The sequence below is a fragment of the Moschus berezovskii genome, chromosome 7, assembly GCF_049115385.1.
Source record: "Moschus berezovskii isolate FMDL1 chromosome 7, NW_MosBer_1.0, whole genome shotgun sequence".
Taxonomy (NCBI): domain Eukaryota; kingdom Metazoa; phylum Chordata; class Mammalia; order Artiodactyla; family Moschidae; genus Moschus; species Moschus berezovskii.
Genome location: NC_142466.1, coordinates 51,355,539 through 51,374,828, shown reverse-complemented (window position 1 = coordinate 51,374,828; position 19,290 = coordinate 51,355,539). Strand labels below are relative to the sequence as shown.

Here is a 19,290-nt window from a genome sequence, read left to right as displayed (position 1 = left end):
TTAAATCCAATAGCATATTCAGGGACTACTGAAAGTGAAAGTGAAAGTCACTCAGTCATGTCCAACTCTTTGCAACCCCAGGGGACCTTCCCTGGGACTATTGCCTATTCCCAAACTCTTTCCCCATTAACAAGAATATGCTTAGGGTCAGCAAAATAATTTAAATATTCATAAGTCTAAAGAGAGGGCTTCTCAGGTGGCACTAGTGGTAAAGAATCAGCCTGCCAATGCAGGAAACATAGGACACATGGGTTCTATTCCTGGGTCAGAAAGATCACCTGGAGGAGGAAATGGCAACCCACTCCAGTATTATTGCCAGGACAATCTCATGGACAGAGGAGTCTGGCAGGCTACATTACGTGGGGTCAGAAAGAGTAGGACACGACTGAGCAAGCACTGTAGACTAAGTCTAAAAAGAACCTGATTAGGAACACAAAGGTATTTAAACAAAAAATGTTCTAAATGTCAAACTGCAACTATTTCTGTATTGTTTCTCTGTTGCACTGAGTAACAGTGAACATTTGAGTTGCATTAATTACTGTGAAAGAAGGCAGGAAGTAAATCAACTTGTTTAACAAGCATTTTCAATCCCAAAGAAATTGTATGAGAACAACAAAATATTTTTAAATGTTAACACATTAAAAGTTCCTCACAAAGAACAATTGGGCTCAGCACTCAGTTTACGCTGTAATAGTTTTAAATAAAATTTTAGTTATCAGAGCATTATAAATAGCAATAATTCAAACACAGGAAAAAGATTTTCCTTGATTACGTTTTTGTTTCTCAGTTTGTTTTGTTTTTCCTACCAATACTTCCTTTTTCCATTTAGCCAGTATTCAGTAAATACTTTAAACAAATGAATACCTAGAAGCTTCATTGATAAGTCCATCAGGTTTTTCTTCTGCTAAATGCTAAATAAAAACAAAATTTGAACAAAAGTTACTGTGGTGTAACACACAACCTAAAGTCAACACAAAGGGTTTTTACTTCTTACCTCTAATAAAAACTTCAAGTTCTACTGGTGGTTTAGTCGCTAAGTTGGGTCCGACTCTTGCGACCTCATGGACTGTAGCCCACCAGGCTCCTCTGTCCATAGAATTTTTCAGGCAAGAATACTGGAGAGGGTTGCCATTTCCTTCTCCAAGGGATCTTCCCAATCCAGGGATCGAACCCAGGTCTCCTGTACTGCAGGTGGATTCTTTACCAACTGAGCTACCAGGAAGGTCCATTAAGTTCTATTACTGAATATTCAAATTCAGGACTAACTTTTCTATCTGAAACCATTTTCTTCCTCCCTTGTAAACTTTTTCCTACAGTGAAAAAGGTGAGGGGAAGGTGAGGAATAAGGGCTTAAATTTTGTCCTCTGACCTCTTCTTTTTCTTAAATGGAAAACCCTCCAGATTTAAATGTCATAAAAACACAGAACATTATAGTTCAGTAATTAGGCATTTTCCTTTTTACAAAACTGTCCTTGTTCTAAATATTCGTTATTACTTATTTTTTTAAAAGAGATAACCATCAAAATTGTACTTTAATAGACTTCCCTCCATTCTTAGCTCCACCCCAGAACCAGGAGCATTATGAACTCGTACCGGGCCCTTCCAATTCCCTAGAAACAAATGATCTGTGGGAAGAACACAGTCTTATATTTAGCACAAAGCCGGTTAACATTTTGAAACCTACACTTGAATGATCTGGCCTCTCTGGTTAACTTTATTTTGCACCTTGCCAGAGTCAAGCTAGCACCAAAAATACTTTGACAGAGAAGTCCACAGGATAGTTTTGATCTCTTTGGAAGTACATATTATTTGTCCAAAATCCTATTTATATACCAATGTCATAAAGTTCTTCTCTAAAAAATATTTCACCTTCATTACCTTAACCTTCATTACATGTTCTCTGTCATAAGAAAAAGTTGCCTACTAATGTCAGAGGCAATTTGATTATATAACATTTTTTGTATTTGAATTGAACGCCACAAATTATGAAGTCCTTTTATAAACATGGTCTCATTTATCCCTAATAACAATTATTGGGAATGACTATTCTTATTTCATGAAAGAGAAAACTAAATCTAACACTGTCACCATCACAGGATACCTTTCCATAGGGTGATTTTTCAAAAACTGCAGGAGGGCTCAATAGAAGTAAAATGAACATAATTTTAAAACTTTTGTGAAAGCTTTTTATGTCATATAAAATAACTCTTGTATGCTGCTGCTGCTGCTAAGTCACTTCAGTCATATCCAACTCTGTGCGACCCCATAGACGGCAGCCCACCAGGCTCCTCTGTCCCCAGGATTCTCCAGGCAAGAATACTGGAGTGGGTTGCCATTTCCTTCTTCAATGCATGAAAGTGAAAAGTGAAAGCGAAGTTGCTCAGTCGTGTCCGACTCAGTGTCATTAATAACTGCATAAAATTATATGTATAACGATCACCTAAAATTATATTCAAAATTATTTCATCAAATCAGTTTACAATTCATGAAGAGCTAGATCATTAAGGTACTTGGATAGTTTGGAACCTAAGAGCAAGCTGGTAACCATTTTATTTACTAGTCTTGGTAAAATCTATAGAGAAAAATTTCTTTTCTCCTAAAAGTTTGCCAAATTCTATTTTTGGGGAAACCAGTCTAAACTGAAACTAGAGTAATGATGCACTGATTCCACGTTAGGTGCAAAATGATACCACTTTAGGTGCAATCCTATAAATTCAACTGGCAGGCTACAGTCCATAGGGTTGCAGAGAGTCAGACATGACTGAAGAAATTGAGCATGCATACTGAATAGACAAGTGGGTGCTGTTATCTGAAGAATACTACATAACGTGCAGCAGCAAACCCCCTTGTAGTCAGCAGGAAACCTATTTAATAAAGATGTATTTTTAGCAAGGCATCTGTCTCCGAATGATCCTATAATATTGAATTCTTTTAAAATTTTGAAATAATTTCAAAATATTTTATTTTGATCTTCTGGAAGATTTATTTACATATGAATTTGGGGCTTTTCAGCTGTGAGCTCGAGGAGCGTGAAAAAGATATAGCAAGAAAATCAGAGATTTTTTTAAAATTTCCATACTTAAACATAACTAATAATACAGTATTTTCACAAAGTAACTCATGTTTTTAAGACATCCAGTCTCCAGAAGATCAGAAATTTTCACTCGAAGCTAATGGGGCATTTAATCTATCTTCAAAAGATTAGAAATTTTCACTCAAAGCTAACATGGACTGGACTAACGTTTTATGATCTCTAGGAAGTCAAGAAGCATCAAATACACAAACATACTAAAATTGCCCCAAATAAAAACCTACCAACAAGTACAATGCTATTAAGAATATGATATGTAATAAACATACAAAAAAGCAGAAGAGATAAATGCCCCTGTTCTATGTAAATATGAAGGCTATACAAACATAAACAAATAATAAATGCACATTAACATTTATTTTCTCTGGCTATCAGCTCAACATTTCCTTTATGCAACTTCTTACCTTCGAAAGTCAAACTCTGCAAAAAGACTAAAACCAGTGTCTGGGATTCAAAAGGACACTTTCCAGTGACTTACACCATTAGTCACTAAATCAAATGACTCACATTTACAAAGTTAAAAAATAGAAACTGTGACATTCTATTCTATCTTTACAGGTAAGGAAGAAAACATTTTTGCAATGTTTTTTTCAAAATATTTTATGTGTGTGTATCCCCAACAGATGCCTCATCACTGCTTAGAGACTGGCTTTTGCTTACATATCAGAAAAGATATTTTTAAAATTGGCAGTATTTAATCCAACATATCAAAAAGGTTAAGGTTCCACCCTCTAACTTAGCATAGCATAAAAATAAATCCTTTGAAATAATACCACTGTATGATACAACTTCAGGAAGGGTTTAGAGGGTGTCCTTTTCTACAGAAATAGAAACAGGCTGGTAGGAAAGAAAGAAAGTAAAAACCACTGTTTTGACCAAAGTAGAAAGAAATCTAGTGTCAAAGATGTCAGATGACACTAAAAAAAAAAAAAAAAAGCAGCAGCAACTATTTCTTTCCAATGGATTGGTTATAGCTAACGCTATTTTAGCTTTTAGAAAAAGATTATTGCATAATGTCAGTCTATTTATTTTTCTGGTCTTTTCTAAGCCAAACTGTTTACTGACTGAATTGTTTCAACAGCTTGTGCAATGTAACAGAAGAACCAAAAAGAAACCTCTGACTTGACCTTTTCTGTGTAACTTCATTCTTTGATTCTATTGCATTAAATGCTGTCACATTTGTAGAACTGAAAAAGACAATGTCAGTAGCCTGGGTGTCAAGTCCTAAGAATAGAGAGCTGTCATTTGAAGTTGTCCAATTCTTTGCCCATGATTAAAAAATGAATATTTCAGATCAATCGGTGACAATCCCATTAGAGTGATAGCCCATGATATCAATTACCACTTCAGTTTCAATTTGGCTGGGTGGCCACAGGGTACCATTTCTCAGGTTTACTTGTGATGGGCTGGCTCTGTGAAGCATGACACCCTTAAATTGCTGCCCATTATCCAAGTGTCATTCCTTGTACCGCCTCAGAATTCTCTGAATCACAAGCAGCTCCTGAGGTCAAGCTTTGCAACCAGAGGAATTGGACAAGTTGGCAAATTCTTTATATAAAGGAAAAGTTATTTATTTGGCACCTGACTTAGAAAATCTGAAGTTTCCATTATCCTGACAGTATGTCAGTTTTGTGTAGGTATATTGATTTAATAATTTAAGAGGTTTTATCAAGGTGGCAGGGGGTTAAACGTTTACTGTGTTTGCATTATTCAGAATGTTGCTTTGCTTTTTTTGGCTTCTATCATACTCATAATAGATTCTATTTAACTCCTTTCCACACCCAAATATACATAAATACATAAAGAGTTTGATTTGGCGCAAAGCACTTTTAAGTCCATCAAAACAAACAAACAAAAATCCTGCTATCTATCCTGTAAATATTCCAAATTTGGTAATAAACATATAGGGGATGGATTCAAAAATGCTCTTTAATAAACATTCAGTGAAGAATTTTGACTTTTCTCGTTTTGTTTTGCTTCTTTTGTAAACATTTTATTAGAAATATCATGATTTCAGGATAGCTGGAATATTTCAAAGTAAAACTATAATATTTGGGATCTTTCTTTGGTTCTTAAGACTATTAATAAAATTTGACTTAACATCTAAAAAGGAATTATTTCCCAAACTTTGCAAATTAGGGTCTCTCTATTCCTGAGGGAACTGAAGGGTTGATGAAGGGGTACTGGTAACCCATTTCACAAGCCTGCCATCATAATGTTATTGAAGGTTTGGAAGAAAAACAAACTTGTTCAAATTAAGAAATTCAGTTATAATGTGGGGTAGAACACAAAATGGACGTGAATTTTAAAACATTACATTTAAACTTCTAAGAAATGATTACTCTGAGCATTATCCATATTCCCAGACCAGATCAAGAGATGGAGGATAATTTCATTCTCTTCTGCCTTTAGTAATAATTCACTTGGAAAGTTGAGAAACACTACTTCATACAGCAACATGCATTAAAAAATCTGACTTTTTCATTTTATAAACTGAAGCTCATTTAAATGCATTTGAGCACCCTGGTAAGCTGCAAAAACACTCACAGCAAGATGCCTTTTTAAGGGGATTTTCTCCTCCCAAACCTAGGTATAAACACTGATTTCTTCAAAATATGGCAAAGCACTATATTTTTTAAAAACTCAGTCATCTCCAGCTTGTGTCTGATAGCAGTTTAACAAGAAAAGTAAGCTCTCATATGCTCATATCAAGCTCAATTTCCTCTATCAAACAGAAAGACCTATCAATATTGGGGCTAAATCCTAGGGAGGGGTTACACATACTCAAACTTTGTGCTGTAAAGAAAGAAAAAGAGAAGTCGCTCAGTCGTGTCCGACTCTTCGCGACCCTATGGACTGTAGCCCGCCAGGCTCCTCCATCTACAGGATTTTCCAAGCAAGAACACTAGAGTGGTGTACCATCTCCTTCTCTAGGGATCCTATAAATTTTTCTTATTATAAATATTACCCTTTCAACTTCAACTTTTATCACATCAAGTCAGAGAAGGAGAAAATAAACAGTTCTAACTTAAAAATACAAAATAATAATTAAATGAAACACAGATTTCATCTATTGTTCAGGATACATTAAAAAAACTATTTTTTTAACCATATTTGCTTTATTCCTCTCCATGTTAAGTTCCCAAAACATGATATATTAAATTAAAAGTATAAATCACTATCTTAATATACAGTTCTCTGATAATATTACTGCCATTTTAAAAAGGAGTATCTTTCATATTTACAGTGGAAAATTATTTTTGTTAAGGATATTTCAAACAGACACAAATATAGAAAAAACAATATAATCAATCCTCATATACCTAGCTTTTAACAAATAATGAATAACTCACAGAAATTTTTCAACTTACTTTTAATCCATATTTCGAATCCACAACAGTTATGATACCTACAAAGGAATAAATCTTTTAATCATTTTTACTCTTAAGAATGAAAATTAAAACTAATGCATGTCAGTTCACAAATGTCTCAATAAAATATTGTTTTTTTCTCTTGCCAGCACTGCAATTTAACTCCATTCCATTAGTAAGTAGATGCATTTCAAATATGTACTTAGCACTATTCTAAGGCACAATGTAGGATATAATAAAAACAAATATTTAAAATTAAATAAACAAAAAAGAAAATAAGATTTCTCTGGCATTTAAAAAGCTTACAATCCAAAATATGATGAGATGAATTTCATAATGTAAAGCAGAATGTGATAAATCACACAAGATAGCTTATCTTTAGTTTACTTTCACATAATCAAAAATGAAACTTTTCTTATTTAAAATACCGCTTAACAAATCTGAGGCATCTTAGAATATCTTATTCCTAACATCTCTCACCAGTATAACTCACGCAGTTCTTTTATCTAATATGTACCTAAATTTCCAAATGATCGATTAGTTGGGCAATCTCTGAATGTATATGCTAAATAATCTTCGGAAGGATAACAACAGAATGAGTTTGATGATGCCTAAGGAATTTAACCAGCTACATTTCATATATATTAGGGCCAAATGATGAGGCCCAGTTTCAGTAATTCTTAAAGTTCACCCCTTAGTCTAGGAAAATATGGTTTCCAGAAAGGTGGGGGATGTTTCAGGGGATATATGTGCCTAATTCAGAAAGCTTCTGATATGCCATAAATGAAGTCTATGAATAAGTCTGCCCAAAAATGTTAGTAGGTAACGGATAGGGAGCTTTGTTCAACTGTTACTTTCAAGGGAAAAGGAAAGCAGAAATTTGATCCTCATACTATATATGTTTTTTTTATAATAAAAAGTTACATACTAACTGCATAAATTAAACATCAGGGAATATAGAAAATCTACATAGTATTTTAAAAGGAAAACCTTAATGGAAGCACTAAACTGGGAGCTGAGATTACAATGGACATCTAGCTCTAATACTGTTTGGGACTTTAGAATCTGTTCAAAGACTTCATCATCAAACCGAACAAGCTTAAAAAGAGTATCAGTACAAGAAATTAGAAGCATAATATGAATAAACAAAAATGATCTTAACATTACATTTTATTTGAAAATTTAAAGAAAAATTCATTTCTAAACTTACCATCAAGATAAATATCAACCCCTAATTCAGCATCAACCCAAAACACAGAAGCTACAGCACCTGAAAATATATAATAATATTCATCAAATAAAAAACATTTCTTCAAACTAGGAAACAAAATTCTATCCATAATGATTTAATCTGCCCCAATGGAATTAGCAGGCAAATACATATACGAATAGAACATGGGTTTTCAATCTTCTTAAGGGAATTACAGTGATAGAATCATTTATTATTTTATATCCATTTCTTGCCCTCTCTTTTACTTCAATTTAAAAAAAAGAACAGGTATTATTACATACAAATACAAGTTTTTACCAATGTCATAATAATTTACCAATAAATATTATCAAAAAATTTGAGCAGAATTGGGATATGTACATAGGTCTAATTTTTATTTTCTCTCTCCTGAATAAAATAATCATACAGTTCACAAATAATTATCTCCCTAAAGGAAAACGAAGCAAATACAGATAAATAAAAAATCAGTTGTTCAAATTTTTTTGTGAATTTTCAAAAATTTACGTTTTACAGAATAAAAGTATGACAAAATCAATTAAGGCCTTACTAATAAATCCTTACACTATTAGTATGGTATATAAAATTTAGAGAATGTTTAGAGGAAAAACAAATTCTAAATAAGAAATTAAAACTTGTTTTTGATAGAAACTGGTTCAGCACCAAACCACACACCCTGATTAGTATGCCACAACACACAAAAAAGAAAACTGACAGCAAAGAAAGAATTTGATTTTTCAAAGCATCAGAGCCCTATTAGTGACAGAGCTGTCTAAAAGAATGAGTATGGGGAAAAACAAGGATAACTGAACTCATTCCAATGTCTAAAGCTGTCCACCTACCCTGACGAGATGTGGTCTCCCAAGCATCACTCTGTGTCAACAATGAAATACCTGTCAACTGTTTATAGTGATTACTCATGCAGGATATAGCAAGGGCCACAAGATCTAATGGTTTCCTGATACCTATTGATTTTTTCCCAAAAACTTAATAGTTTTCCAATTTGACTGAAATAGGATTTGTGAGTAACAGGGGCTGAATCAATGCCTGTCCTTTTCAAGGAAATTACTTTACCATGACAATTATTTAGCTTAGAACCGGAGAGTGTCAGTCTTCTAAACAGGAAACAACTGAATTGCCAATAAAAATTTTCTTCACTTACTTGACTAACAACATGATTTTAATTAATGAAGGAGAAAAAGTAAATCTGTTGTGAATATCATTACTCCAAATAATAAGTTATTTTAAAAAGTATTCATTTTTCCACTCAGTAAAATTCCTAACATTGTACACAAATATTTTTCAATTCACTGATTTCTATTCAGATAGCTTATAAGTCCAATAGTTCACATTTGCTTAGTATTAATTTGAGCTGTAAGACTGTATTAGAGCTTTTATTCTAAACCTAATGTGTATCTTTGGTTTAATACTTACCAGACTACGCATGAAAGAACTACTTAAAATTTGGATGCAGGTGTTTAACAGGAGAAATAAAGACTAGAGAATGCAGTTAATCAGTGATTCTAAATCCAGGGTGATTTTTCTCCTCAGAAAAATTTTTCTCCTCAGGGACTATTTGGCAATGCCTGGGGAAATTTTTGGTCAACTCACCCACGGGACTACTGCTGGCATGTAGTAGGTAGAAGTCAGGGACTCTGTTAAACATAATACAATGCACAAGACAGTCCCTTCTAATAAAGAATTATCCAACCCAAAATGTCATTTATACTAAGTTAAGAAACTCCGAGCTAAATTACAGAATCTCCGTTCTTCAAAATCTCATAAAACATAAAAATAAACTAAATAAAATTTCGAAAGTCAAATTTTATCAGCAGCAACCAAATAAACAATCCCCTGCCATAATTTTTGGATGATAGTAAAAATAAGAAATAGAAAGTTCTATGTGACTTATGATAGTTCTTATATCTACCCCAAACCTCAACAAGAGTTATACAGAAATAGTTTACAAAATCCTATATTCCAAAATCATGAGAAGTAGAACCAAGGGAGAAATAAGCAATACAGGAAAAGGTCAACAAAGAAACTTCAAGAGTAAAATTTTCTGCCTCCACATTTTCAGGGGAGAAGGTCACTTTCCAGGGCTCAGAGCAAAATGGAGAGAGAGGTCTGAAGCTCAAGGATGCCCCTACAAAAGGTATGGGAAATCTATTCACAAGTAGTTTGAGCTAATACAAGAGCGGAACACTTGGTATTGCGAGAGAGCAGAGCCTAAAATATCACACTGCCCATCTGTCTCTCTCAACCACCTCTTTTCTCTCTGTTTCCCGATCCCTCAGCAATACCCAGCTTTCAAACTGAGGCCCAAGAGACCAGCAAGTTTAGGTAACATGGGTAGGGTATTTAAAAAATTCATGAACACCACATCTAAGTAGAGAGATCTCTGAGTCTCCCACATTAAGCATAAACACAGTGAAAAAATTATGCATATGTATTACAGCTTGCTGCTGCTGCTGCTAAGTCACTTCAGTCATGTCCGACTCTGTGTGACCCCATAAACGGAAGCCCACCAGGCTCCCCTGTCCCTGGGATTCTCCAGGCAAGAACTGGAGTGGGTTGCCATTTCCTTCTCCAATGTGTGAAAGTGAAAAGTAAAAGTGAAGTCGCTCAGTCATGTCCGACCCTTAGCGACCCCACGGACTGCAGCCTACCAGGCTCCTCCGTCCATGGGATTTTCTAGGCAAGAGTACTGGAGTGGCTTGCCATTGCCTTCTCCAGTATTACAGCTTAGGAGAAGCAAAAAGAAGATAGAAGGAAAGGAAAAAATGAGCAAATAAATGGGGAATACCAATGGCAAAGAACCTGTTCTGGATGGAAACATAATTGAAGAAACAAAAGAAAATTTCCAAGAGGCTTTTTATAATAAGGAAGATAAAAATAATATAATCTTTATTGAAAACAAGCACTAGGGAATTGCCTGGCAGCCCAGTGGTTAAGACTCAGGACTTTCACTGCTGACAATAAACTAGGTTCAATCCCTAGTCAGGGAACTGAGATCCCACAAGCTGCATGGCATGGCCAATAAAAATCTTTTTAAAAAAAGCAAAAAGAAACAAGTAAAACTAATTTTTTTTTAAAAAAAGGCAAGAGTTAAAAAAAAAACAAGCGCTAAAGCAAAATAAAGCAGAATAATATGAAAAGGTAGTTTGGAATGCTAAAGAAATAAACTTAAGGCCAATATACTATTATTTAATGAATTAATTCATTTAAAACATCAACGGACATTGATGGAAACAGAATTACCAACAAAAAGGAAGATTTGAGATGATTACAGTAAATGCAGAGGCAAAAGGCACACCAAAACAATTAGAAGATAATAAATATGGAGAACAAATGAAAATTCAATGTAAGAAAAATTGGTGTCATAAAGAAGAGAACCAATAATTTGACAGAAAAATTCTTCATGGTAATAAATAAGGAAAAAGTCCCTAAACAAAGCACTAAACCTGCAGACAAAAGAGTATATTGTAATTCCAGGAAAATATGATTATGAATGATACTGAGATGTATCTTGGCTATATTACTGAATTTAAAAAACAAAAAAATTTTCAGGCATTTTAAATGAAAAAACAAGTCACTTTCAGGGAGGCAGTTAAAAAAAATCAGACTTTTCTACAGTAAAATTCATTGCTCCAATATATAAAATAATGGCCACAAAGTTCGAAGAAAAGTGTTCTGTAATGATATTACTTCCTGCTAGCTTGCGGTTCAAGAACGAAAACAACAGGCAGGCATTCTCAAACATTAAAGGAAACAACATTGAAACTCAACAAATACAGCACTCACAAATCCTTCCAAATAAAATGAAAAGAAAATATTGGACAAGGAAATTCAGCCAATCAAAATATTAAGAGATCACAGAGCAACATTTTCAAAGTTCTGAGGAAAAGAAATTGTGATAGAAAAATTTTATACCTAGCCAAGTCATCCCTCAAATATTAAAAAAAAGAAAGAAAAACATTCTCAAGCAATGAAGTATGCAAGATCTCCAGGAATACAAGACTGAAAGCTTGAAAAGATTACCAGACCATGGATGCATGCACACATGTGTGCTAAGTTGTTTCAGTTGTGTCTGACTCGTTGTGACTCTACGTAGCCTGCCAGGCTCCTCTGTGCATGGGATTTCCCAGGCATGAATACTGGAGTGGGTTGTCATGCCCTCCCCCAAGGGATCTTCTCAACCCAGGGATTGAACTCCAGTTTCTTATGTCACCTGCATTGGCAGGGGGGTTCTTTACCATTATTGCCACCTGGGAAGCCATGATCATGAAGTTCAGTCAGTCAAGAGACTGATCAACTCAGGAACTCAGAAGTTACTGTGCTGGTAATGACAACTGAAATGGTTTAAACACAGAACTAAACAAAGCATGACAGAATATAAATGTTAGAAACCTTGACAACATAGCAAAGGAAACAATGACCCAAAACCAGATCGGAGAACTTGGTAATGTGTTAATTCTCTTATCCTTTATGCGAGACAGTCAATAGATACTAACCTGAAACTTGAAATGTGTAGTTAAAAAAAATAACTTGTCCAATTTATATCCTTTATAATCTTTTATTTTTTTTAACTCACATCTCTAGCAGTGAAGAAGTATTTATCTGACATTCAGCAATTCTTTCACTTCTTTCAAGTTCTCTTCAAAGTTCAAGTGAAAGTGAATTAATAATTATTAAGAATAGCACCCAGAATGTGATCCTATTTTATAAAATTTCCTCAGCATATTTACACAGAGAGCAAGCTCTCCCAAACTTACGCATGTGTGAGAATCACATGGGGGGCCTACTGAAACAAATTTCTGGGTCCTGCCCTCAAAGATTCTGATTCCACAGAGCTGAGATGAAGCCCAAAAATCTGTATTTTTCCAAACTCTCAGGTAAGGCTGATGCTGTCTTTCAACATACCACAGCAAGTAGCCCTGGCATAGAGAAATCTTGGAATAAAATTTACCTGTTTGTACTTTACAGTAATGAGACACAGGGCAACACTTTTCTTTTTAACTTTCTTCTTTGTATTTTCTTAGATACTACTGCATTTTTTTTTTAAATAATCAATGTTTCATTTTTAACCAAACAATAAAAGTCATTATTCTAAAGAAAGAAGAAACATTCATCTGTTTATACCTACAATCTGTGCAAAAGCTGTCTCTGAGATTTTTATTTAACTTTTACTTCCTCTGAAAAGCTGAACTGTGTTTTAGTAAATTCACCTACTCTCAAAATCACAAGAACTTTTCTCTACACAGTGGCTACAACAAAAGACATTGATATTTTATTTCAAAAACAGGCACACAGTATACTTTCCTATCTTACCAGACTTAAATTAATATTTAACATCAATGTAATGGTTCAAGTCCTATCATCAGTTAGACCTCTTGGAAATGTATGGAAATGTATGAAAATATATGAAAAATCCATGCCTAGTATCAATATAAGGACCAAAAGAGCCCAACTCAATCCTAATTTGAAAACACAGGTACAACATTATTATCTAATAAATCAAAATAAATTAACAATTGATTACAGTGAAACTTCAGTGCACTCCAGTATTTCTTTTAAACAATTATGACCCCTTAGTTCTTTAATATGATTTTACAGTGCAGTGTCATAGACTTAGATGAAAAAAGAAATGGGTCAGACTCGCAAAACTAAATGTTCTGCAAACTAGGAATAAAATGTTACCTAAAAGTTATTCGGGTAAGAAGGAACAGAAACCCACGGTTAGGAACAGGTAGACTTTATGGAGCTTTCAACAAGGAAGTTTAGGTGTAATTCCATTCAGAGGTAAAACTTCATAGATAATCATTATTAATTCCACACTAGAAAAAAGACCCAGTAGGGTTTCCCTGATAGCTCAGTTGTTGAAGAATCTGCCTGCAATGCAGGAGACCCCAGTTCCATTCCTGGATCATGAAGATCTGCTGAAGAAGGGATAGGCTACTCTCTCCAGTATTCTTGGGCTTCCCTTGTGGCTCAGCTGGTAAAGAATCTGCCTACAATGTGCAAGACCTGGGTTCGATCCCTGGGTTGGCAAGATCCCCTGGAGAAGGGAAAGGCTACCCACTCCAGTACTCTGGCCTAGAGAATTCCATGGACTGTATAGTCCATGGGGTCGCAAATAGTCGGACACGACTGAGCAATTTTCACTTTCAGGCTTGATTTAACTCCGTACCTTATAATAATACTTACAATTAAAATGATTTCAAGCTTAGTAGTAGAAAAACAAATGCTAACAATTAATTTAAGGGAATAAGTATTTCTGGGATTTAACTCCAAAAGTCCTTAAACATATACCCAAAGTAGAATGTCTCCTTTTTTTTCTATGTTTTATTAGATTTTTCTGAAAATTTTAACAACTCTTCTTCCTATCAATAATCCTAAATCAACTGATAGAAATCGAAATGCTATTAACATATTAAAATTATCAAATACTTTGATCGTCGTTCATCTGCCAAAGAAACATGACTCAGTATTTTTTCTCCTTTTAAAAAAAAGAAGAAATTTAATCCAGAATAAAGCTTTAATACTCATTTTATATATTTCTCTAGTATATTTATTTTAAAATGTTTAAGAACTATGCTTTGGTTTTTAATAATGACATTTCTTACCAGGATCTGCTAATCCAGTGGTCTCTAACAGTATATAATCAAATTTTCCTTTCTTCTTCATCAAATTCTCAATAGCTCTAAGGCCATTGTCCCTGGAGAATAGCAAAACATGACATACAGTTGATTGCTGAATATTTTAAAGTGATCATCACAAACATTTAAAAATATATTTAGCAACCAGGGATAAGAATATCTTTAGGCATGCAAACATTTACTTCATTCCTGAGCTTCTAACAACATGTCTATCCAGTTTCACCAGTTTTGGGGAGTAGAGATGAACGGATGCACATATGATGACGAGTAACAAGATATTAGATAAATGCAGAGGGAATTTTAATTTACTGGACTAAAATAAGTCAGAACTTGTTATTTTTATAGCTTTATGAAAGAAAAAGATCCATACAGAAAATGACAAAATGTATGGATTACAGTAGATAATAGAACAGCTAAAGGGATATCTATAATTAAATGCATTTTATTTCTGTTCTGAATAAGGGTAGTAGGCTTTAATTTCCCTTTTTTCTTAATATTAAAACCACAAGAAAACATTTAATTTTAAGTGGCTAAGAAAACCTGTTGTACTTTAGCCTTCATAATACACTTGACTCACAGTCAAAATATCTAAGATAGTAAATAATGTAGAAGAAATTTAATTCACTGGACTATACAAAATCAACAATACAGGTATCAATTTTCATAATTTGCTCAACAAACTTTTGAGTGACTATGTGTCATTCCTTTTCTAAGCGGTTATATTGGTGAATAAAACATTCACCGTCCTTGAAACAACTATCACTGGTGGAACATGAAGTGAGGGGTTTTTTTTTGTGGTCATTTACATTGTTTTTAGAGGTTGAAATCTTGGAAATAAGACCAATCACTTATTACATTCAGAATAATCATTTTTTAAACATGAAACGAGACTTTTGTGCACCACAGGAATCATTAATTAAAACTTGATGTCAAAAACAACAAAAATAAAATTCAATAAAATGACCACAGTATTAGAGCTAAGACAATGAGAAACACTTTAAGAAAATGTATGCTAATCCTGGTTCAAATAACTAGATATGCAGACATAATGTCTTTTAGTCTTAATTCCCTTATACGTTCAACAGGCAAAATAATATCCACCTGGAAGATCTATATTGTGAATTAACATGATTATCGAAAACAACTAACAAATGTCCAAGTACCTAAAATTGAGACAACACTTCTCCTTAATCCTTAGCATTTAAGGAATAAGATCATTTTAAAAATGAAACACAAAAGCCTGCTATTTATCTCTTAAAACTGAATTAATGTGAAGAATTGAGAAATTTAGAAAGGAGCAATATTCATGAGAAGTCCACAGTGACCACACTGCCATAATGTAATGAATAGTATTAAAATTAATCAATTCCCATCTGTTAAAAAAAGAAAAAGAAAATGCATCCTAATAGGTGTATCTTCTATTTGAAAATACAATGAAGAAGATTATGAAGATTCTGTTAATTTACGTAAGAAAATCAAAGCTAGAAATATAAGCAATAAACATTTATAGACACCAACAAGGACAGAATATATCCATTTCTCACTTTACAGAACAGCAGAGGCAACCATTTCTAAGTTCCAGCCATTCTTCGTAGAGTTCTCCACCTTGGCTGACAGCTAAGGATTTCTCCACTGCACTTCCTAGAATAATTAACAGGAAGCACTCTTTAGATTATGTCCACTTGTCAAACAAAAACAAAGATGAGGATACTCAATAGTACAGCAGATTTCGAAGCAGAAAAATGTAATTCATAATTTGTATTCTTTCATTCTGTTCAGGCTATCTCAATATTTAAACTATACTACTATAAATTATTTTATTTTTTCTTTCTTTAAGAGGATTTAAGCCCCTAAAGAGACAACTGCAAAATTAATCAAAGTTATTTACTTCCTCTCTAGGCCTCTTACTAGACTGCTCCCATTTCCTAATAAAATAAAAAAGCTATTTTAAAGGCATTCTTTCTTGTCCATGGCCAATTCTCTAGATAGACCAGTATGTTTATATATTGGTTTTTATACATATGCCTTTCAGTCTCTTGTGTATTTTTTTCTTTTCATTCTCTCTATAAATTGTTTCAGTGTCTGCTAGACAGACTGTTCAGCATTCACTGTATGAGTAATACCCTTAGTTCATTTTAAGGAAGTTTGCTTGGCCAGGGTACCAATGTGCTCAATTAAAAACTAAATTTTAATCAAATACACACATGTTTCTTAGCAATGCTTACTTGAGAAAAAATAAAGTATATATGAGAGTCTGAGATGCTTGTTATCAAGTAAGAATGATTTAAAAAATCTTACTTTTCCTCCAACAAAGAAACATGCCCAAGCCAGGAAAGTTCTAAATATCCATTAAAGCAAATGATAAGGAAAAAAAACTGAATAATTTTTCACTGATATATATTTTATGTTTATGTTTTATTAGGCAAGGGGTTGCTACAGAACTCAGGGTGTAGTGAACATTTATAAAATGAAAAGGAAAGTATTGTAAATGCTGTAAAGGACAAAGTTATTTAAAAAAAAAAAAAAGATCCAGAAAGACTGAAGAAAAATAGTAACAAATGATAACAAATGTAATCAGTGTCCAACAGAAGATCAATTAATAAGAAGTTAGAATAAAAACTATGATTAAAAAATCTTTATGATTTTTATTTTTGTCTGACAGGACTCTTTAGTTTACTGAAATCCTCTTCAGTTTATTAAAACTAGAAATCAAGTTCATCTAACAGGCCTCATCCTTTCTATAAACTTAGTTCTTTTACTAATTTGCAACTGAAAAAAATATAATTTAAGAAAAATTCAAATGAAGTTACATTTTTTTAGCTAAATGTGAGCTTTTATTGAAATTCGGATCTGAGAAGAAAAACTTATAAAAGTAATCAGAGAAGTATGTCTAACACTGCTGTATAAATTTCTTAAAACACAGTTCAGTGAAGACAAAAAACTGGAAAATTAAATACACATATTTTCACAGATAAGTGAAGTTGTTTGAGGATGGAGACCACATATTTATTTTCTAAGCCTTCTGTTTTAAATGCTTTGCAGAATAATAAACATTCAATAAGATAACTTTAAAAGAAGTATTTTCAAATATTTTTAAAACCTGCAATTAAACAATATAGTCAACACAAAAGGATCTTCCTAATTGGTACAAAAATCTTCCTGAAAGATTTTCTTTCATCTCCTTAGATTTTTACTTCTGGAGTATTTATATAAAAATTTAATTCTGCTGGTATGAATTCTAAAGTTATACAAAATAAAATTTTATAGAAACAATCTGATTTCAGTACCTCAACTCTATACAAAATAAGGCTTGACATAAATGAACCTAATTTTTCCAAAACCATCCATAGCAATGTGTTCACATGATAATACCTTGCATTTTCATTTCTGCATATGGAATATCAATTCACCAGCTGAATTAACTGCTTAATACATTCTTATAGCACAGCATTTATTGAACTTTACTTACCTTCCCCAAATTCATTTAAAATCACAGCTATTCTTTTACTATGTTGCTCCGTCAAAATATAGTTAAGAAGTGTTGTCTTCCCAGCACCTATAAAATACGTTTGTTTTAAATAACAAAAGTCAAAAGACTGATTTTAAAGGGACAAAAAAGTTTAAAGAGTCCTAACGCTGTTTAAAATTTGCATGTTATTCAAATATTATTTAACAATGGTAATATAAGATTCTAGAGGAAAAGATTAAAGTACCCTTTGAAAACTATTAAAAATGCTTTGTCTTATAAAATTTTACAAATATTTACAAATACTCCAATAAGGTGGCTCACATAGCTTTCTTTGACCTCATATGACAAAAAAAAAAAAAAAAGTCTTCTATATAACTTAAACAATTACTGTAAGGTTATCTAAATTTCCTATTAAATAAGGAATTATTGAAATAATGGTTCCTGGGGAATAAAGTAGTCATGTAGTTTATAAAACATAAAGTATTTAAATCCTTTTACAGGATGACAGTGTTTCGTAGCCAAGAATAGGTAGTTTACCTCCCCAAAATGTACACGTAAAGACCTACTTTTTATTTTAACCACAAATTCAGAATGTCTATATGGCTGTTTTTACTATGCTTAAAGCAATCTATAAAATTGATTTTACCAAATACAATGGCGAATGGACCTAGGAAATGTTAACAAAAGGCACAATAATCAGTATTAGAAAAGTTCATATAGCTACACTAACTCTATCCAGCAGGTGGCATAATACACCTAAATACATTCAGCTCAAGTAGAAGGAAAAAACACTGGTCTTGTGAATGCCCATAGAGGGGTAAAAAAAAAGATAAATAACCTAACTGCATATAGATAGTGTAGTCAATTGTATAAACATGTAATTTATTTACATATTTTTCTGTAATTTATTTAAATATTTACATATTTACGGGTTGTTTCTAGTGTTTTGCTATTACAAACAGTGCTGCTAAAAAGAACTTGTATACATGCATACAGATTGTATACATCTTCTGAAGTAACTTTACAAGATTTCTAGGGTATAATTAGGAGGGATTTGCTGAGTAGCAGGATGTTAATACTGTCAACCTTTGGGGGCCATATTTGTATAAAAGTTGTTGAAGGGATGGAAGGCTTATGTTCAGAGGGATTTAGGAAGCTCAATATCACTAAAGGTTAATATTCATAATGGAAGGAACAGATCTTAAGGACACAGAGTAATAAGTATATTCTTAAAACCAGTCCAAATGTGAGACAAGGGCCCTGAGCATGAGCGCTGCACTAAGCTGTGGCAGTGAAAATGGAAAGGATGGGGTGGCCATGGAAGACTTTGGAGAATTACTGTTGCTGCTGCTAAGTCGCTTCAGTCGTGTCCGACTCTGTGCGACCCCACAGACGGCAGCCCACCAGGCTCCCCCGTCCCTGGGATTCTCCAGGCAAGAACACTGGAGTGGGGTGCCATTTCCTACTCCAGA

At 33.3% G+C, this 19,290-nt stretch overlaps 1 protein-coding gene across 4 annotated transcripts in view; it reads right to left on the bottom strand.

Annotated features, from left to right (window-relative positions):
- Positions 1-19,290, bottom strand: part of LOC129557627 (zinc-regulated GTPase metalloprotein activator 1B) — a 52,878-nt gene that overhangs the window by 30,680 nt on the left and 2,908 nt on the right. For all 4 annotated transcript variants that reach the window (XM_055428346.2, XM_055428345.2, XM_055428343.2 and 1 more), the window contains exons 2-7: positions 17,819-17,905; positions 15,894-15,990; positions 14,317-14,408; positions 7,673-7,732; positions 6,463-6,500; positions 865-911 (exon numbers count right to left, since the gene is read on the bottom strand). In XM_055428346.2, coding sequence (XP_055284321.2) covers positions 865-911; positions 6,463-6,500; positions 7,673-7,732; positions 14,317-14,408; positions 15,894-15,990; positions 17,819-17,905 — 421 coding nt within the window. The remainder of the gene's footprint in view (positions 1-864; positions 912-6,462; positions 6,501-7,672; positions 7,733-14,316; positions 14,409-15,893; positions 15,991-17,818; positions 17,906-19,290) is intronic.